The sequence below is a fragment of the Mustelus asterias genome, chromosome 18, assembly GCF_964213995.1.
Source record: "Mustelus asterias chromosome 18, sMusAst1.hap1.1, whole genome shotgun sequence".
NCBI classification, from domain to species: domain Eukaryota; kingdom Metazoa; phylum Chordata; class Chondrichthyes; order Carcharhiniformes; family Triakidae; genus Mustelus; species Mustelus asterias.
This window is the reverse complement of record NC_135818.1, coordinates 33,857,325-33,880,213: the sequence shown is the minus strand read 5'-3', so window position 1 is coordinate 33,880,213 and position 22,889 is coordinate 33,857,325. Positions and strand designations below refer to the sequence as shown.

At 41.7% G+C, this 22,889-nt stretch overlaps 1 protein-coding gene across 3 annotated transcripts in view; it reads right to left on the bottom strand.

Annotated features, from left to right (window-relative positions):
• arhgap5 (Rho GTPase activating protein 5) overlaps positions 1-22,889 on the bottom strand; it is an 80,642-nt gene that overhangs the window by 25,586 nt on the left and 32,167 nt on the right. For all 3 annotated transcript variants that reach the window (XM_078233691.1, XM_078233694.1, XM_078233692.1), the window contains one exon: positions 9,441-9,518. In XM_078233691.1, coding sequence (XP_078089817.1) covers positions 9,441-9,518 — 78 coding nt within the window. The remainder of the gene's footprint in view (positions 1-9,440; positions 9,519-22,889) is intronic.

The following is a 22,889-nucleotide window of genomic DNA, read 5'->3' as shown; positions in this document are numbered from 1 at the left end:
TGTTGTTGATTGACTTAGTTGAAAAACGAATCCAGCCTGGTCCCCGTAACAAACTTCTGCCTTTTAATGTAGATTTCTCTAACATTGAATGGATTTATCCAAGTCACTGGAACTGGATCCATATCTTGAATGATGGGCTGCATTTAGTAAGCTAACTCACCAATGTTCTTAATTTCTTTTGTAATTTGATGAGTTACTTCTGTTTCTTCATTATCTTAATCATATCCTCCCCCAAACATGCATTTGTCTGAGCACAGAATCCCTACAGTGCAGGAGGCTATTCAGCCCATCGAGTCTACACCGACCACTTCTCCAACTTCATCAGATCATAATTGTGACATTCCAACTCCTCCTTCAAAACACCTGCACCAACTCAATCAAAACCCACATTACGCGAAAGGTCAACAATCGCATTTATATCAACAGCATTTTAATGAGGGATGAATCCATGAAAATCATAGAACATAACAGCGCAGTACAGGCCCTTCGGCCCTCGATGTTGCGCCGACCAGTGGTACCAATCTAAAGCCCCTCTAATCTACAATATTCCAATATCATCCATATGTTTATACAATAACCACTTGAATGCTCTCAACGTTGACGAGTCCACCACTGCTGCAGGCAGGGCATTCCACGCCCTTACTACTCTGAGTAAAGAACCTACCTCTAACATCTGTCCTATATCTCTCACCCCTCAATTTAAAGCTATGTCCCCTCGTGCGAGCCAACACCATCCGAGGAAAAAGGCTCTCACTATCCACCCTATCTAATCCTCTGATCATCTTGTATGCCTCTATTAAGTCACCTCTTAACCTTCTTCTCTCTAACGAAAACAACCTCAAGCCCCTCAGCCTTTCCTCATACGATTTTCTCACCATACCAGGCAACATCCTGGTAAATCTCCTCTGCACCCTTTCCAACACTTCCACATCTTTCCTATAATACTAGGACCAGAACTGTATGCAATACTCTAAATGCGGCCGCACCAGAGTTTTGTACAGTTGCAGCATGACCTCCTGGCTCCGAAACTCAATCCCTCTACCAATAAAAGCTAACGCCTTCTTAACAACCCTATCAACCTGGGTGCCAACTTTCAGGGATCTATGCACATGGACACCCAGATCCCTCTGTTCATCCACACTACCAAGTATCTTACCATTAGCCCAGTACTCTGTATTCCTGTTACTCCTTCCAAAGTGAATCACCTCACACTGTTCCGCATTAAACTCCATTTGCCACCTCTCAGCCCAGCTCTGCAGCTTATCTATGTCCCTCTGTAACCTGCCACTTCCCTCCACACTGTCTACAACTCCACCGACTTTAGTGTCATCCGCAAATTTACTAATCCATCCTTTCACGCCCTCATCCAGGTCATTAATAAAAATGACAAACAGCAGTGGCCCCAAAACAGATCCTTGCGGTACACCACTAGTAACTGAAGATCCTTGCGGTACACCACGAGTAACATCATGCACACATTCTGGCCAAATCCTGTGCCAAACAGCATTTAATTGTTGATGGCTGGATTCACCCCAATTAACTTAATGGCATGTATGATGTTGGAAATTTGCCAAAGTTCTCAAACCGTTGGATTCCCTCTCGATCAGTTTCACAAATTAGTTGGTTTAATGTCTCCCTTACATAACAAGCCGCAATGTAGCGATGGCATCTTTATCCATAGGCTGGATTAAAGCCATAGTATTCTTTGGGAGATATACAATGCTAATGTTATCAGACAAATCAATTAAGTTTAAGGGATGACCAGGGCATTGTCTGGACTCAACAATGCTTTAGGGGCAATGTTCTTAACTTTACAATAATTTTCAATAAAAGGGCTGAAGCAAGCAGCAAACAAATTCTCAATTATCTTCCTGCTTATCTATGCTTTGTTAGAATGCCACAGAACAGTAACCAAAACCTTAGATATTCCTTTGGAGCCATTGGATTTTCACTGTGCTACAGAAGCTCAGGTTTCAAGTTAATATCTCCCTCAGCTTTGCACCTGAGAAGAACCGTTAACCGATTTTTCACAGGAGCATATAGAAATGTAAGTTCTATTGGGGAATTCTTTTGAGAGAACTGTCTAGTCAACATTGAAGACTTGACAGGGTAAATAACATCTCCTCAATAATAGCTTTTAAAGTTGCAGATATGTATCTCTGGTACTTGGGTTACCACTTGCTCCCTCACCAGTAAACTTAAAGCTATCTAAATTTTCCTTCCTCTTCAAACCCTCAAACCAGCCTGAACTTGCTTTTAAAGATTAATTTGAGGCTGCCTCACCCTAATTTAGTTTCAACTTCTCAAAGAAGGGCTCCTTACTTTCCCCCGAATTGCAACTGTGCTCAAAGGAATTCATCATTGGACCTGATCTTCAATTTAAATACCCAGTATGTGTTCCAGTCTCCCCATCTGCAGAGAGGCAGTTGAAGGGGTTACACTTCGGCCACTGATCTTTATCTTATCTTGATTTTTCCAAATCGTATGTACAATAGATTCAGTTCATGAAATTAGCAATATCAATCACATCATCACCTTCCTCAATTACATTGAACTTAATATCTAAATTAATGGTCTTCCACTTCGCAGCCAAATTAAAGCCGACTGTCACTTAGATATCATTAGTGTTAATTTTATTCAGAGCATTTACACCACAGCACAGCTAGATGCACAATATTGCAATGCTAAATAGAGTCATAGAGGTTTACAGCATGGAAACAGGCCCTTCGGTCCAACTTGTCCATGCCGCCCTTTTTTTAAAAAAAACCCCTAAACTAATCCCAATTGCCCGCATTTGGCCCATATCCCCCTATGCCCATCATAACCATCTAGATGCTTTTTAAAAGACAAAATTGTACCCACCTCGACTGCCACCTCTGGCAGTTTGTTCCAGACACTCACCACCCTCTGAAAAAATTGCCCCTCTGGACACTTTTGTATCTCTCCCCTCAAGCCTATGCCCTCTAGTTTTAGACTCCCCGACCTTTGGGAAAAGATATTGACTGTCTAGCTGATCTATGCCCCTCATTATTTTATAGACCTCTATAAGGTCACCCCTCAGCCTCCTACGCTCCAGAGAAAAAAGTCCCAGTCTATTCAGCCTCTCCTTATAACTCAATCCATCAAGTCCCGGTAGCATCCTAGTAAATCTTTTCTGCACTCTTTCTAGTTTAATAATATCCTTTCTATAATAGGGTGACCAGAATTGCACACAGCATTCCAAGTGTGGCCTTACCAATGTCTTGTACAACTTCAACAAGACATTCCAACTCCTGTATTCAATGTTCTGACCGCTGAAACCAAGCATGTCGAATGCCTTCTTCACCACTCTGTCCACCTGTGACTCCACTTTCAAGGAGCTATGAACATGTACCCCTAGATCTCTTTGTTCTGTAACTCTCCCCAACGCCCTACCAGTAACTGAGTAAGTCCTGCCCTAGTTCAATCTACCAAAATGCATCACCTCGCGTTTGTCTAAATTAAATTCCATCTGCCATTCATCAACCCACTGGCCCAATTGATCAAGATCCCGTTGCAATTGGAGATAACTTTCTTCGCTGTCCACTATGTCACCAATCTTAGTGTCATCTGCAAATAGTGTAAAATAAACTACATAATCTTCCATAGAACAATAGTTACAACTAGTATTTTCATTGAATAGTGTTAGTGCTCTTCTTGACATGCCCAGCAATACTACAGCGATTCTTGATGCATATGCAGGAACTGTGCTAAAGTGGAAATGAAGCTCATGGCCGCCAGCACTATTCAGGAAAGCTCCCTACTCGCAGAACCACTGTAAAAACAAAAATGCATTCTTCGAGTGCGCTGGGGGATTTGGGGGGGGGGGGGGGGGGGGGGGGTTGTATTTTTCTAATGCCCAAGTTGAAAACAGACAAATTGATTCTATCTTGTAAAAGTTAAGTGGAATTCAAGGTTATTAAGTAACTATGGTTAGAAACATAGCAACAAAGGGAGGTCATTTAGCCCCTCCAGCCAGCTTTGCCATTAAATAAGATCATGCTGATCTGCAGTCTAACTCCATATAGCATCTTTGTCCCTTACCCGTTGACGCTTTTGGTTAATAAAAGTCAATCTCAGATTTAAAATTGAGAATTGATCTAGCATCAATTGCCATTTACGGGAGAGATTTCCAAGCTTATTCTAACCTGTGTGTGAAAAGTATTTCTTAATTTCACTCCTGCAAAGTCCAGCTCTAATGTTTTGACTACATCCCTGAGTCCGAGATTCCCGAAACAGCAGCAATCGTTTCTCTCTAACTTATTTGTTCCCATTATCTTGCAAACTTGAATCAAATCACCCCATAACCTTCCAAATTCAAGGGAATACAACCTTGTATAATTTAACCCTTGGGAGTCCAGGTGTCATTCTGCTAAAGCAACATTACACCATTACACTTATTCCAAGGCCAATATATCATTTCTAAGGTGTGGTGCCCAGAACTTCGCATGTGACCTGGTGTGACCTCGCCAGTGCTACGTACAGTTGTAGCATGACTTTTATTCTTCATATTCCAGTTCTCTAGATGTGAAGGCCAGCATTCCATTAGCCTTTCTGATTATTTTTTGTATCTGTTTGACATTTTAATGATCCATGTACCTGGACCCAAATTTCTATAGACCTCCATTGTTTCTAGCTCTTTACCATTTAGAAAATATCCTGTCCTATGCTTTATAAGTTCACTTGATAGCCTCAACCCTTCCACAGACTGGTGATATAATAGCTAATGCATTTCCATCACGTGCACAAGGTTGCAAGATTTTAATCCAGGCATTTAAGACCCTTTTTACTGTGTCTCATATCAATCTCAGATTTAGATTTAGCAATTGATCTAGCACTGATACTGATCTAGCATCACTTACTGTTTGTGGAAGAGAATTCCAAACTTCTACCATCTTTGAGTGCAGAACTGTATCCTAATTTCACTCCTGAAAGATCTAGTCCAAATTTTAAAATTATGCTCCCCAGTCAAACTTCCTTAAATTATTTGTTCATTTTATCCCATTACATTTCCAGCAGTGACTACAATTCCAAAGTATTTCACTGATTGTTAATCCTTTTAGGATGTCCTAAGGTCATAAAAAGAATTATAAAAATGTGTGGTTGCATGTTTGTCTTAACACAGTCATTGCACTCAAATAATTCACAGTTTGTGAAATACTTTGAGATATGATGCACAAACGCAAATTTCTCTTCTTCAGAAACTCAAGATGTAGCAGCAGTTTGGGTGAAGCTCAGAAACAACAAGGGGCAGCAAACATTGGTAAAAGTTGTGTATAGGCCAAACAGTAGTAGTCACAGAGCATGGTATAAATAAAGCAATTAGAGGTACATGGAACAAGATCAATAAAGTAATCATGAGCGCCTTCAATCTACATATAGAATGGGTAAACTTAATGAGCAATAATGATGTGGAGGACAGTTGCCTGGAATTCCAATTGGTTTTCTAGAACAGTATGTGGAGGAATCAACTGGATAACAGGTTACTTTAGATCGGGTATTGTGCAATAAGAAAGGGCTAATTAATAATCTTGTTATAAAGGCACCTCAAGGGGTATCCATAATATGACAGAATTTCATATCCAGTTTGAAAGTGATGTTGTTGAATCTGGAACTTGGGTCTTAAATTTAAACTAAGGAAATTGCAAAGGTATGAAGGGCAAATTGATTGTAGATTAGTATCATAGAATATCATAGAATCCCTACAGTGCAGGAGGCCTTTCGGCCCTTCGAGTCTGCAGCGACTCTCCAACAGAGCATTTTACCTGGGCCCCATCTTCATAACCCCACATATTTACCCTGCAAATCCCCCCTAACCAACACAGCTTGGGACACCATGAGGCAATTTAGCATGACCAATCCATCTAACCTACACATCTTTGGACTGCGGGAGAAAACTGGAACACCCGGAGGAAACCCACGCAGTCACGGGGAAAACATGCAAACCTCACACAGTAAATTGAGGCCTGAATTGAACTCGGGATCCCTTGCGCTGTGATGCAGCAGTACTAACCACTGTGCCACCCTGAGAACTACATTAAAAGGTATGACAGTAGACAAATAGTGACTCACATTTAAAGAATTAATACATTGTTTACAACAAATTTACATTCCTTTGAGGCACAAAAATGAAAGGTGATCCAACCGTGGCTAAGAGAAGTTAAAGATTGCATTAGATCAAAGAAAGAGGCTTAAGAGTGTGCCAAAGTAGTAGTAAGCATTTTAAAAATGAGCAAAAGAGGACCAAGAAATTGATAAAGAATATGAAAGTGAACTAGTGAGAAACATAAAAGAGGACTGCAAAAGCTTCTATATGTATGCAAAAAGGAAAAGATTGGTAAAAACAAATGTGGGCTATTAAAGGCAGAGACAAAAGAATTTAGAATGGGGAATAAGGAAGTGGCAGAGAAACTAAACAAATACTTTGTCTTCATGGAGGAAAATGCAGAGACCTCCCAGGAATAAAGGAAATAAAGAGAATGGGGAATTGAAAGAAATTAGTTATATTAAAAAAGTAGCACTGGAGAAATTAGTGGGACTGAAAGCTGATAAATTCACTGGATCTGAAGATCTCCATTGAAGAATGTTGAAAGGTGGTCGTAAACATGGATACACTGATGGGCATCTTGCAAAATATGATTGGAAGGTAGCAAATATAACCTCACTACTTAAAGGTGGGAAAGAGAAAATGGGCAACTACAGATCCATTAGATTTTAGCATCTTCCCTAATTTGTCAGACTATTATGATGTGATAACTGGACACACAGAAAATAAAAATAGGATTGAATCAGAGTCACAGTGTAGAAGAGGCTTTTCGACCCATTGGGTCTATACTGACATGCGAAAACACCTGACCTATCTACCTGATCCCATTTACCAACACTTGGCCCATAGTTTTGAATGTTATGACATGCCAAGTGTGACGTTAGTGTCCCTTTAAGAGATTTTTTTAAAAAATCATGATCTCTGCAACTCACAGCCTTAGGTGATGTCATTGGTGGGAGGAGAAAAAAACTGTGCCGGTCATGTGACAAGGGTTGTTTCTAGTTTTGTTTTGCAGTGTTAGAAGCGTAGGTGAAAGAAGTCTCTCTCTCTGTTTTGTTTTTAAAGTTTTACCAGTTAGCTGAAAGCACATCTTGTTTGCCATCCTGCAGTAAAGAATCTGTTTTGGTGTTTTGAAGACTACAAGCTGCTGAGTTTTCACGATCATTTGAAAGCAGCATTCAACCCAGGGAACTGGATTCCAGTATTAAGTGAGCTTTAGTCTGTGCATTGATAAACCTGTTTAAAGGGTTTTGTTCATTGGATTTTGGTTTTAATTGGAACACATTAGAGATATTCATTAAGAGTTATATATTATAATGGTTGTTTTGTTTCTTGTTTGTAATTGATAAAAAATCTTGCTAATTTTCTTACTACACATGTTAACTGTATTCTTAAATAAACTTTGTTTATTAAAAGCTTGCCAGTGGGTCTTTAACAACATACCTGAAGTGAAACATCTCATGCTCATGCCAAATTCAAGATGCAAAACTTGTGATCCAGGCTGGCTTCATAAAACACTTGAGTTTCTAATCTGACCCATAACACAAGTGCTCATCCAGGTACTTTTTAAAGGATCACCCAGAGGGTAGTGACGGTCTGGAATGCGCTGCCAAGTAGGGTGGTGGAGGCAGGTACGCTGACATCGTTTAAGACTTACCTGGATAGTCACGAGCAGCCTGGGAATGGAGGGATACAAACGATTGGTCCAGTTGGACCAAGGAGCGGCACAGGCTTGGAGGGCCGAAGGGCCTGTTTCCTGTGCTGTACTGTTCTTTGTTCTTTGATGTGAGGCAACTCACCACTACCACCCTCCCAGGCAGTGCATCCCAGACCGTCACTACCCTCTGGGTAAAAAGGTATTTCCTCACATTTCCCCCCTAAACTTCCTGCCCCTCATCTTGAACTTGTGTCCTCTTGTGACTGACCCTTCAACTAAGGGGAACAGCTGTTCTCTTTCCATTTTGTCCATGCCCCTCAATTTTGTACAACTCAATCAGGTCGCCCCTTGGTCTTCTCTGCTCCAATAAAAACAACTCAAACCTATCCAACCTCTCTTCATAACTTAAATGTTCCATCCCAGGCAACATCCCGGTGAATTTCCTCAGCTCCCCCTCCAACGTGTTTACACATCCTTCCTATAACATGGCAACCAGAACTACACACGGTACTCTAGCTGTAGCCTCAACTAAATTCTATACAACTCCAGCATGACCTCCTTGCTTTTCATAGAATCCCTCCAGTGCAGGAGGCCGCCATTTGGCCCATCAAGTTTGCACCAACCACAATCCCACCCAGGCCCCATCCCCGTAACCCACCGTTTTAATTCTGTTAATCTCCCCGACACTAAGGGACAATAAACCTAACCTGCACATCTTTAGCCTGTGGGAGGAAACCGGAGCACCCAGAGGAAACCCATGCAGACATGAGGAAACGTGCAAACTCCACGCAGACAGTCATCCGAGGCCAGAATTTAACCCGAGTCCCTGGCACTATGAGGCAGCAATGCTAACCATTGTGCCACTGTGCCGTCCCACGGCTATCTATGCCTTGATTGATAAAGACAAATGTCCCATATGCCTTTTCACCAGCCCAACATGCCCTTCTGCCTTCAGAATTTGATGAACAAACACGCCAAGGTCCCTTTGCTCCTCAGTCCTTGCTCATGCCATGCCGTTCATTGAATACTTACTTGTCAAATTACTACTTGCAAAATGCATCACCTCACACTTTTCAGGATTAAATTCCATCTGTCCCTTATCTGCCTATTTGACCACCCCACCTATATCTTCTTGTAGCCCAAGACACTCAGTCTCACTGTTAGCCACTTGGCCAATCTTTGTGTCATCCGCAGAAGATCAGCCATTATCTAGTTGAATGGCAGAGCAGGCTCAAGTGTCTATTTCCATGTTCTGTATTAAATTATCCAACTAACAGAGTGTTGATTATAATAGCATCTGCTACACATTTCCTCATAGTGGCTCTTGAAGTTATGCACCTTGAGTTAGACTCATTATTTTGCAACTTCAAGTTTTACTGGCTCTCAGAAGTGCAATGTTGATGGGTTTAAAACTATACTCTCACCCTCACAGCACTTCAGTACTCAGGCTGATGAGTCGCAAGTTAGCTGACCAGCAGCAGCAAGCACGAGAGAGAGAAGCAGCTCGTCATTGGAGGAGCAACTCCTCACAGAATCTCGTCATTTCCACTGGGGGTTGAGTTTGCTCACAGGTCATCCTCTGATTGAACTTTCCAGGCCTTTGGGAGTGGGTTTGCCCAGCACCCCAGTGTAGTTTGAACCCTGGTAGTTACAAAACAATGTAAATATATAATTGAGGGAAAAAAGCTTCATTTTTACATTTGGAAACAATGGTATTACCTTGATCAAACTGTCTTTGAATGTTATCTTGATCAGTTCTGTTTCCACTTACACGATACAGTCCTTCAGTGCTCAAACCTAAGAAAAAAATAAGAGCTTGTTACCAAACAATAGGGTTGAAAAAAATATTATTTTGCACTGAACGAAAAATATGTTGAAGAGGGAGCTGGAAACCTTTTCAATTGGATGAAGCAATGGCAGGATAGCATGGCATGTTATGAAACCTCCAGGAGTATGTCCAGCGTTGGCAACCTTAGTAATGTAAAACAAAGATTGCTGCAAAGGGCAGTCAAGAAGTTGATATTGACTGATAGTTGTAAGCATGTAATCAGCTGAAGACTTAGAGTAAGACGTGTTTTGGATAATGAATGTTCACCTGCCCTGCTTCCTACTAGATAAACAATTTTAACCATTAAGTAGCAGAACCACAGTAACTAGGAAGGTCCTGTGATCACTCCACAGTGCGTCCTGATTTAGCTCTCGACAACCAGGGAAAGGGGAAGGGTATTTTTTGCAATTAAAACTCATATGTTAAGAATGCCTGGACTGCAAGCTCTCTAGAACTTTCTCACTAAATTTTTACCTGTCTCCTCCTTGAACAGGACCTACAATAAAAACAGAAAATGCTCACAAAATCTCAGCAGGTCTGGCAGCATCTGTGGAGAGAGAACAGAGCCAACATTTCACGTCTGGATGATCCTTCATCAGAGCTGAAGACAAAAAATAGGACGATTTATACTGTAAGGGTGGGTGGTGGGAGTTGTGTAATTGACTGAAATGTCATAGACAAAATGACACAAGGGAATGTAGATGGTGGGGATAAAGGCGGAGAATGGTTTTAGTAACATCCATTAAGAGAATGGAATGTGCAAATGGCAGAACAAGGGTGCAGAGTGTTGAAGGGCAACCTGATGAATGCGGCAGATGGCCCTAGTGAGATGTGGTGGACAAATGAAACAATAGAAGAAATTAATATATATAGTAAGATTGTAAAGTAATAAAAATGGATTAATATGATAAACAAAATAAAATAAATGGAAATGGAGTGGAGCTGGAGGAGAGTTCATGACCTGAAGTTGTTGAACTCAATATTCAGCCAGGTTGGCTGTAAAGTGCCTAATCAAAAGACAATTCAGTTTGTTAGTGTTCCAGTTTGAGTTGAGCTTCACTGGAACATTAACAGGCCAAGGACAAAGATGTGAACAAGAGAGCAGGATGGCGTGTTGAAATGGCAAGTGACAGGAAGGTCTGGGTCCTGTTTGTGGACAGGCCAAAGTGTTCAGCAAAGCAGACCCAGTCTGCATTTGGTCTCTCCAATGTAAAGTAGACTGCATTGGGAGGAGCGAATGCAATAGATCAGATTAAAGGAGGTGTATGTGAAGCGCTGCTGAAAAGTGTGCTGGGGCCTTGGGACAGTGCGCAGGGAGGAGGTAAAGGGGTAGGTGTTGCACCTTCTACTATTGCATGGGAAGGTGCTGTGGGGAGGGGGTGAGGTGTTGGGTGTGATGGAGGAATGGACCAGGGTATCCTGGAAGGAATGGCCCCTGCGGAATGCTGACGGGAGTGAGGGGAAGATGAGTTTTAGTGGTGGCATCATGCTGAAGTTGGCAGAAATGGCGGCGGATGATCTTATGAATGTGGAGGCTGGTGGGGTGAAAAGGGTTCTGGAAGTGAGGGGAGGGGCTGAGACCAGTGGCGTGGGAGATGAGTCTGACAAGGTTGAGAAGCCCTCACTAGGGCCATCTGCCGCATTCATCAGGTTGCCCTTCAACACTCTGCACCCTTGTTCTGCCATTTGCACATTCCATTCTCTTAATGGATGTTACTAAAACCATTCTCCGCCTTTATCCCCACCATCTACATTCCCTTGTATCATTTTGTCTATGACATTTCAGTCAATTACACAACTCCCACCACCCACCCTTACAGTATAAATCGTCCTATTTTCTTTGTCTTCAGCTCTGACGAAGGATCATCCAGACTTGAAATGTTGGCTCTGTTCTCTCTCCACAGATGCTGCCAGACCTGCTGAGATTTTGTGAGCATTTTCTGTTTTTGTTGTAGGTCCTGTTCAAGGAGGAGACAGGTAAAAATTGGTTCATTGAGCCATTATGTAGCATCATTGGAACAAATGCAAAGGAACAGAGAGAATAGGATGGAGTCCTTACAGGAAGTGGGGTGTGAAGCGCTGCAGTCAAGGTAGCTGTGGGAATCGGTGGGCTTATAATGGATACTGTTGGACAGTTTATCACCAGAAATGGAGACAGAGAAGTCAGGAAAGCGAAGAGGAGTGTCAGAGTTGGACCATGTGAAGGTGATAAAGGGGTGGAAATTGGAAGCGAAGCTGACCAATTTTCCAGGTCCAGACGAGAGCATGAAGCTGCACTGAAAGAGTCATCAATGTACTGATGAAAGATTTGTGGGAGGGGGCCAGAGTAGGACTGGAACAAAGAATGTTCCACATGCCCTATAAAGAGACAGACATAGCTAGGACCCATGTGGATACCCAAGCCACACCTTTTATTCAGAAGAAACGAGACAAGGTAAAGGAGAAATTGAGCGAGAGAATAAGTTCAGCCAGATGGAGGAGAATGGTGGTGGATGGAGATTGTTCAGGCCTTTGTTCGAGGAAGCGAAGAGCTCTCAGGCCATCCAGGTGGGGAATGGAGATCTAGAGGAATTGGACATCCATGGTAAGGAGGCGGTGGTTTGGGTCAGGGAACTCGAAGTTGTTAATATTCCCTTGGTCTTTTTGTCTCTGACATCTGGGTCAATTACACAACTCCTCTCTCTCACCAACGCCTTACAGTATAAATCTCGTTCTATTTACTTTGTCTTCAGCCATGATGAAGGGTCATTCACTCAAAAGATTGGCTTTATTCTCTCTCCACAGTTGCTGTCAGACCTGCTGAGATTTTCCAGTATTTTCTGTTTTTGTTTCAGATTCCAGCATTTGCAGTATTTTGCTTTAATTTAGGCTTTTATATTTTGTCTTAAGATGGACTTATTTGATCAAACTTTTGGTCACCTGTCCTAATATTAATGAAGCACACTTAGAATCATAGAATCCCTACAGTGCAGAAAGAGGCTGTTTGATTCATTGAGCCTGCACCAACAACAATCACACCCAGGTTCTTTTCCCATAACCCCATGCATTTATCCTGCTCATCTCTCTGACACTAAAGGGCAATTGAGCATGGCTAATCAACTAGCCCGCACATCTTTGGATTGTGGAGGAAACCGGTACACCCAGAGGAAACCCATGCAGACAAGGGGAGAACGTGCAAACTCCATAGTCACCCAAGGCTGGAATCGAACCCAGGTCCCTGGTGCTGTGAGACATCAGTGCTAACCACTGTGCCACCGTGCTGCCCTTGGGAACAATAACTCAGTATCAGACTTTGCAGCTATAGACAACAGTGAGGAAGAAAGTAACATAATATAAACAACATTGGAAAACTCGCAGATTGGGCAGTGAAGTGGTAAATGAACTTAAACAATTTCTGACAGGAAAATAGAAACGTCACTTAAACATCAAAGAAAGAAACTGAATGGGATAGAAGAGCAAAAGTTTCTAGGAATACAGGTGAACAAATCATCAAAAATATCTAGATAGTGATTAAAAATGTGAAAGCACAACGATTTATTTCTGGAGCAATAGAAATCAAAAGTGATGTTAAACTTGTATAGGAATTTAGTCAGGCCACATTTGAGTATTGTACACAATGCTGGTCACTATACTACATATAGAATGTAGATGCATTGGAAAAAGAATAAGGATTTACAGGGACAGTACCAGAAGTGAGAGATTATTACAGCTTTCAGAAAGATTGAACGAGTTGGATTTTTCATTTACGGGAGACAAGACAGAGGTGGTCTGGTCAAGATCTTTGAAACTTTAAATGGGTTGGATGGGTAAAAATGGGGGCAATATTGCCACTTGTGGAAGAATCTAAAACTAGGGACTATAAAAACAAGATAACTAATAATAAACCCAATAGAGAAATAAGGAGAAAGTAGTTTACTCAGCGGTCAGAACATAGAATGTAGAACTTGCTCAACAAGTTCTCAACAACTCAAGTGGTTGAGGCAAATAGCCAGGATGCTTTCAAAAGAAAACTGGGTGAGCAGATGAGAGAAAATGGATTAGATCAATATGCTGAAAGGTTGAGATGAAAGAGATGGGAACAGGAGGAGACTAAAGTGGAATATAAATATCAGCAGAGTAGTTTGACTGAATGGTCTCTTCTGAACTGTATATTATGTAATTTTATATAATATAAAAGTTGAAATTAATTTGATATAAACTGCTCTCGGCAGAATTACCAAATCATCATGAAGAAAGCTTTAAAGTATAATATCCATAATTTTTTTGAAGTCTCTTTTCCAGTTCAAACTTGTACCCCACCTACATTAACACCTCCACACAGTACAACAAACGTAGAATCATGGCAGAAGAGGCCCTTCGGCCCATCAAGTCTGCATTCACACAAGAGAAACAGCTGACCTCCCACCTAATCCCATTCACTAGCACTTGGCCCATAGCCTTGAATGTAATGACATGCAAAGTGCTCATCCATCCAGGTACTTTTTAAAGAATGTGAGACAACTCACCACTACCACCCTCCCAGGTAGCGCATTCCAGACTGTCGCCACCCCCTTTCCCTCACATCACCTCTAAACTTCCTGCCCCTCACCTTGAATCTATGTCCCCTTGTGATTGACCCTTCAACTAAGGGGAACAGCTGCTCCTTGTCCACTCTGTCCATGTCCCTTATAATCTTGTACACCTCAATCAGGTCACCCCTCAGTCTTCTCTGCTCAACAAAAACAACAAGCTGACGCAACCTCTCTTCATAACTTAAATATTCCATCCCGGGCAGCATCCTAGTGAATAAGGGGGAACCCAACGCAGATCCCCTGTGGTACGCCCCTGGACACTGGCTTCCAGTCACTAACGCAGCCTTCTGTCATCACCCTCTGTCTCCTACAACTGAGTAAGAAGTTTAACAACACCAGGTTAAAGTCCAACAGGTTTATTTGGTAGCAAAAGCCACACCTACAACTACAACACCTACACCTATCCTACAACTGAGACAACTTTGAATCTATTTTATCAAATTCCCCTCTATTCCATGTGCCTTCTTTCATAGAATCCCTACAGTGCAGAAGGAGGCCATTCGGCCCATCGAGTCTGTACTGACCACAATCCCGTTCAGGCCCTATTTCCGTACCCCACACGTTTACCCTGCTAATCCTCCTGACACTAGGGTCAATTTAGCATGGCCTATCAACCTAACCCGCATAACTTTGGACTGTGGGAGGAAACTGGAGCACCAGGAGGAAACCCACGCAGATACAGGGAGAAAGTGCAAACTCCACACAGACAGTGACCGAGGCCAGAATTGAACCTGGGTCCTTGGTGCTGTGAGGCAGCAGCACTAACCACAGTGCCAGATTTGTAAGTCTCCCATGTGGGACCTTGTCAGAAGTTCAGAACTTAAATGTTTTCACACAAATTTATGTCCTTTAGCTTGTTCATAGGCTGATACAAATATTGCCTTTTCATGTAAAGTGGCATACAATAAAGCTCACTTCTCAGACTGTGTCACAAAGCAAGCAATAAATTTGAATGACTCAGCCCTGAGGATAATGACCAAGATAATGCGACTGAATAGTGCACAAGGTTGCAATGGGGAATTTTTTTAAAAAATTCATTTGTGGGACAAGGGCATCACTGGCTGGCCAGCATTTATTGTTAGTAGTTTAACACCACCAGGTTAAAGTCCAACAGGTTTATTTGGTAGCAAAAGCCACAAGCTTTCGGAGCCTTAAGCCCCTTCTTACCTGAAGGAGCTTAAGGCTCCGAAAGCTTGTGGCTTTTGCTACCAAATAAACCTGTTGGACTTTAACCTGGTGTTGTTAAACTTCTTACTGTGTTTACCCCAGTCCAACGCCGGCATCTCCACATCAGCATTTATTGCCCATCCTTAAGTGCCCGAGGGCAGCTGAGAGTCAACCAGGTATGGATGGCAAATTTCTTTCCCTAAAGGACATCAGTGAACCAGATGGGTTTTTCTAACAATCGACAAAGGTTTCATGGTCATCAGTAGATTCTTAATTTCAGATAATTTTTTATTGAATTCAAATTCCATCATCTACCGTGGCGGGATTTGAAATCAGGTCCCCAGTACATTAGTTCAGTTTCTGGATTAATAGTCTAACAATAATACCACTAGGCAGTGGCCTCCCCATGCTTCTAGTTCAGTCGTAACTTTAATTCATATTAACCGAAGTACTTGTAAATAAAATAAATAGTCACCAAAATTAGATTCTGGACATTTTACATGGATGCGTTCTCTGGATAGCTAATGTTCAAAAATAAGCATCTTATAGACAGAATGGCAAATTGAAACAAAAGTATTTCATGGTACACTGCAATTCAATATTATATTAATGGGACTGAACCTTTGTCATGTCATCTTTTATTATGTGACCTTTTTCATTTAGTCATCAGCAAACCAGTCCAACAAACTAACCATATAGTTGTGATATGTCACATGATTTAAAATACTTAAAATTCTATTGTCAATTAAAATTTACTGACAGACGTTTGAATTTTGTACTATTTGCTTTGTATTTCAGAGCATCTGAATTTTGTTGTTATTTTGTTATATTTCACTAGTTTCTCTAATCAATTTTTTAAAAATCAAAACAAATTACTGGATGCTGGAATCGGAAACAAAACAGAAAATGCTGAAAAATCTCAGGAGGTCTTATAGCATCTGTGGATAGAGAGCAAAGTTAACGTTTCAAATCTGGATGACTCTTTGTCAGAGCTGACTTTAGTGACCGGCATCAGATTTTTTTCTTCGTTCTTTCATGGGATGTTGGCATCACTGGCAAGGCCATAATTTATTGTGCTTCCTTAACTGCACTTGAATTGAGTAGCTTACTCAGGCATTTCAGCAGGCTGTCAAGAGTCAACCACAATGCTGTGGGTCTGGAGCCACTTGTAGATCAGATTACACAAAGTTGGTAGATTCCCTTCCCCGTGAATCAGATGGGTATTTATACAACAATGGACAACAGTTGACATGGTTGCCATTACTGAGACTGCCTTTATATTCCAGATTTATTAAATGAATTTAAATTCCACCAGCTGCCATGGTGGGATTTGAACCAATGCCCCCAAAAGCACTAGCCTGAGCTTCAGGATTACTAGAGCAATGACGTTACAACTACACCGCCGCCTATCCTCCATTTCATTATATTGAGAATTTGGCATTTGTTTACCAACAAGACAACAAAGGGGTTAGAAATTAGTTATTGCCCAGACCAGCTTGCTTCCATTCCATAAGATGTCAATCAAATTGGTCAAATAACATAAACGTGGTGTCATGCCTTTTATTATGAGATGTGGGGGGGGGGGGGTACAGTTTCTCTTACGAGTCACTGAGTCTGTGGCTCCACAATCTCTCAATCAAAATGGAAAGCAATTGAGGTTTGTCTATTCAGGTTTTTATGGAGGGAAGAAGCAAAATTCAATGGCAAAACATTTTCCTTCTACAACTGATTGGAAGTTGTGTGTTCAGTATAAACAAGAACTCAAGAAAATACAAACACATGAATATTCTGAGAAGAAAGCCGACTTATAAAAATGTTCTTGAAATTTCAGAGGCTTGTTAATGAGCAGCATCTCAATAAAGCAAGGGAGGATGAACAATGATCATAACATTGCTTGTGAATTTAGGTGCAGGACTTTGGGGCATAAGCATAGCTACACTGTTGAAAAAGGACAAGAAGTGACAAAGAAATGGGTGAAACTGTAGGAGGATATAGCAGAGAGTAAGCAGCAGGTAAATATGGAAATTCCATACAAGAGTAGAAAGTACAAAAAGTGAAGGGAGGTGATGGATGGTAATTGAATGTCCAGCTAGTAGCACTGGCAACAGAGTCTGCAATGTGCTGGTAGGCAATGTGCAGAGATTGCCCTTACTTATACGTTTACTGTTGGGAAGCTGTGAAGCAGCAGACTTTTCAGAGGTATATTTATTAGAACCTATTTTCACAGAATACATGATATGGAGTTGCCAGCGTTGGACTGGGGTAGGCACAGTAAGTAGTCTCAACACCAGGTTAAAGTCCAACAGATATATTTGGTAGCACGAGCTTTCTGTTGCCTCTTCATCAGGTGACTTGTGATGGGGCAACACTCCGAAAGCTCGAACTACCAAATAAACCTGTTGGACTTTAACCTGGTGTTGCGAGACTACTTACTGCATAGAAAACTTGTGAATGGTTCATGGTTACTATTGAGAGAAATACTCATTTCCAAGACACCAGACAAACCAAAGACTAAAATACTGTATAGATAGCTAATATGCATTTTACAAACATACATTTGATTTTGTTCATGTAAGATACAGCTACTTAACTCACTGGGCAAATGTGCGCGGTAAAAATTATTTCTTTAGCAAGTGAAAGATAGCCTGCATAACTGACACAGGAAAGTATCTTTTCAAAATAGATTTACCATCACAATTTTCATGGCAACAGTCAGTAAGTCAATATGTGAAGGCAACTAAATTAATGAAACTCCAATTTCATAACATGGAATTTCACAGTTTTCTCCAATGTTTTGGGGAGCAAGTTTTACAATCCCATCTCTCCCCCCATGAAATCCAGTGCTCTTTGCAATTGGATTATAAATCACATTTGTAATGGTGATGTAGTGCCTTTAAGAAATATATTTTTATCATGCTTGTGAGGGGGTATGTTTAAAATTCAGCTGTTTTACATGGTGCCGATTTATCTGGTCACCAGGCAGCACACATGCTGAGAATGCAGGCTAATAACTGATTTTAGCTAGGGATATCTTTGTTTTAATGAGTTAATGCATTTTTGTTTCTTTGGTTTTTCCCCAAAGGTTCAGATTAGGATTTTAATTAGGTTAATTGACAGACAGTCATGTTTAAGGGGAGGAGCTAAGCTTACAGGGAAAAGCAGGCAGTTATTGCCAGGTTCTGAAAGAAGCAAGAGGTATTTCTCTTTCTGGAGGCTTCTGTTTGGGACCCGATAGGAGAAAAAGGTCTCTTTTTCTCTATAGGTGTTCTGGATACTTTAGGAATGGTAGCCCAAATACAACCATGTAAGCCTGTCATTTGATAATTGACTTTGAAGAGGGGTTTTAAGTCTAAGAGGAATATTGCTTGAATTAGAACTAAGAGACAATGGTTAGCAGTTAAGAATTGTATCTCGTCATGTGTAAGTATTAGTCAAATGTTAAATGTGAAACTGATTCATTTGTTATAGTTAAACTGTATTGTTGAATAAAGTTTGTTTTGATAAAAGCTTCCTAGTGTGTCAATAGAATCATGCCCAGAGTGAAACATCATATCCTCAAATTAATGCCAAAATAGCAAATAGTTGGGATCTAGTCTAACTTCATAATATACTTTGGGGTTTCTGATCTCATACCCGAACACTTTGCACAATGCATTATACAGCCAATATACCCAAGCTGAAAAAACTGAATCGACTAAAGCTCATCCAACATACATTTTTCTACGACATGTATTTCACCTCCATTTGGAATGTGATGATCACTGACATGACTCCCAGGCAGCTTTTGATTTTTGCAAAATTTGGACATTGCAAAGAAGTCATAATATTGGGATTTTCCTAAAAATAAGCATTTGGATAATAAAATTTAAATTGAGGCCCTATTTGCTCTCTGAGGTGGACAGAAAAGATCTAAGCACAACTGCAGACAGAAAATAGGCAAAGGGATGCACGATAGATGGTTGGCTATTGAGAGAGAGTGCATGACCACAGATCTCGGGATATGGCTTGATAGATAGACAAAGGTTGGTCAAGGCAAACAGGATATTTTCCTTTATTAACCTTGTCATAGAATACAAGAGCAGAGAGTTTATGCCAGAACTGCGAAGAACACGAGTTAAGCCATAGCAAGAGTACGACATGCAGTGTTGGTCATTGTATTATTGGAAGGATGTGACTACACTCGAGATGGTACAGTGGATATTAATGTATTTTTATTATATTTCTTACATGGGGTATGTTCAAAATTCAGTTGTTTCTGTGCCAATTTGTCTGTACCAGGCAGCTTTCATGCTGAGAATGCACACTAATGATTGCTTTTGGTTGGGATCTGTGAATGGGTGGAGCCAAGCTTGCAGGGAAAAAACACAGTTCTCTTTTATTTTGAAATAGTCAGTTTCTGCCGGGTCCTAAAAGAAGCAAGAGGTGTCTTTGTCTTTCTCTCCCTCTGGAAGCTGATGTTTGGGGCTGTCAGAAGACAGGTGTCTCTCTCTCTCTCTCTCTCCAGAGATGTTCAAAGGCTCTAGGATTAACAAGTACAAGCTTGTAAGCCAATGATGTTTGCTAACTGATTTTGAAGAGGAGTTTAAGTCTATAAGAACATTGCTTTAATTGGAACGGAGAGAGTTAGGTCATATTTAAGTATTTCAATTGGTAAAAGTTAAGCTAATTCATTCGTTATCATAGAATCCCTACATTGCAGAAGGAGGTCATTCACCTCATCGATCCTGCACTGACAACAATCCTTCCCAGGCCCTATCCCTGTAACCCCACATATTTACCCTGTTACTCCCACTGACACTATGGGGCAATTTAGCATGGCCAATCAGCCTTATCCGCACATCTTTGGACTGTAGGAGGGAACCTATGCTGACGTGGGGAGAATGTGCAAACGCCACACAGACAGCCATCCGAGGCCAGAATTGAACCCGAGTCCCTGACGCTCTGAGGCAGCAGTACTGACCACTTTGCCAATAGTTATAGATAAACTGTATTGTTAAATAAAGTTTGTTTAGATAAAAGCGGCACAGTGATTAGCACTGCTGCCTCACAGCGCCGGAGACCCAGGTTCAATTCTGGCCTCGATCACTGTCTGTGTGCAGTTTGCACTTTCTCCCTGTGTCTGCGTGGGTTTCCTCTGGGTGCTCCAGTTTCCTCCCACAGTCCAAAGATGTGTGGGTTAGGTGGATTGGCCATGCTAAATTGACCCTAGTGTCAGGGGGATTAGCAGGGTAAATGTGGGGTTACGGGAATCGGGCCAGTACAGACTCGATGGGCTGAATGGCCTCCTTCTGTACTGGAGGGATTCTATGATTCCTTGTCAATGGAATCACACACTGGATTGTAACTCCTGATCCTTCGACAAATGCCAAAATAGAAACTGTTGGGATTTGGTCAGACTTCATAACATTATTTGGAGTTTCTGCTCTGGTACCCTAACACCTGGATTGGAGAATTCAGCTATGAGGAAAGATTGGGTAGGCTGGTGTTATTTTCTAAGAGGAGAACTAATCGTGATGTGCAACATTATGAGGTGCCCAGATAGCAAGGAGAGGAAGAACCTATTTCCCTCGGCAGAAAGATCAATAACAAGAGAGAATATAGAACATAGAACATAGAAAAACTACAGCACAAACAGACCCTTCGGCCCACAAGTTGCACCGGTCATGTCCCTACCTATCTAGGCGTATATATAGGCTTACCTATAACCCTCAATCCTATTAAGTCCCATGTACTCATCCAGAAGTCTCTTAAAAGACCCTATCGAGTTTGCCTCCACCACCATTGACGGCATCCGATTCCACTCACCCACCACCCTCTGAGTGGAAAACTTACCCCTGACATCTCCTCTGTACCTACTCCCCAGCACCTTAAACCTGTGTCCTCTCGTAGCAGCCATTTCAGCCCTGGGAAAAAGTCTCCGAGAATCCACCCGATCTATACCTCTCAACATCTTGTACACCTCTATCAGGTCACCTCTCATCCTTCGTCTCTCCAAGGAGAAAAGACCGAGCTCTCTCAACCTATCCTCATAAGGCATGCCACCCAATCCTTGTAAATCTTCTCTGCACCCTTTCAATAATTTCTACATCCCACCTGAAATGAGGCGACCAGAACTGAGCACAGTACTCCAAGTGGGGTCTGACGAGGGTCTTATGTAGCTGCATCATTATCCCCGGACTCCTAAACTCAATCCCTCGATTGATAAAGGCCAGCACACCATACGCCTTCTTAACCACCTGCAGGGCCGATTTAAGAGTCCTATGGACCCGGACCCCTAGGTCCTTCTGATCCTCTACAGTACTAAGAGTCTTACCCTTGATATTATACGCCTACATCCCATTTGACCTGCCAGAATGTACCACTACACATTGATCCGGGTTGAAGTCCATCTGCCACTTCTCCGCCCAGTCTTAAATCCTATCTATGTCACGCTGCAGCTTCTGACATCCCTCCAAACTATCCACAACACCTACCAACCTTCGTGTCATCGGCAAACTTACCAACCCATCCCTCCACTTGCTCATCCAGGTCATTTATGAAAATGACAAACAGCAAGGGTCCCAGAACAGATCCCTGGGGCACTCCACTGGTGACCGACCTCCATTCAGAAAAAGACCCATCTACAACCACTCTCTGCCTTCTGCAGGCAAGCCAGTTCTGGATCCACAAGGCGGCAGCCCCTTGGATCCCATGCCCTCTCACTTTCCCGAGAAGTCTTGCATGGGGGACCTTATCGAACGCCTTGCTGAAGTCCATGTAAACCACATCTATCGCTTTTCCTTCGTCAACGTGTTTAGTCACATTTTCAAAGAACTCCACCAGGCTCGTAAGGCACGATTGGCCTTTGACAAAGCCGTGCTGACTACTTTTGAGCATACTAAACTTCTCTAAATGTTCATAAATCCTGTCCCTCAGGATCTTCTCCATCAACTTACCAACCACTGAGGTTAAATTGTTGGAATAAATTAGAATATGTTTAAAGTATTTTTGGCAAGAGGATTAGAGGCAAGTTAAGGCGAATATTTTTCAGCCAGGGGGTGAAGGAGTCTGGAACACACTGTCTGGAATGGTGTAGAGGCAGAAATACTAATTGAATTCAAAGAATACTTGGAAGATGCACTGGTAGTATTGTAACCTACAAGGCTACGGATCAAGAGCTGGAAAATGTGAATGCATCGATTTGTTTTTGTTTCCCCCCCCCCCATTGGCACAATCATGATGGACTAAATGACTATGTTGTAAATTTTCTATGACTGTTTTTCCCCTCCAATTCTTCCAGCAACAACTCCTTTCTACAATTTTCAACTAGCTAAACTAGATAAAGAGCACGTTTGTTGGAATAAATTAGGCCAAGTATTTACAACACTAAAGAGAAAATGGACTTGGACAGACATAAATGAAGTGAAGTGGAGACAAATTGCATTTAGATAGCCTCTTGAATCAGGGCAAAATCATCCAAGCATGACACCAAAGCGACGACAGCAGAGAGAAAATAAACAAGGTGAGCAAAGAATAGTTTTCAATGTAGCGAGAAAGAGGGAAACCAGATGGTTTGGGAAGAGAGTTCAATAACGGCATCATAATGATTGTAGGCTGTGTCAA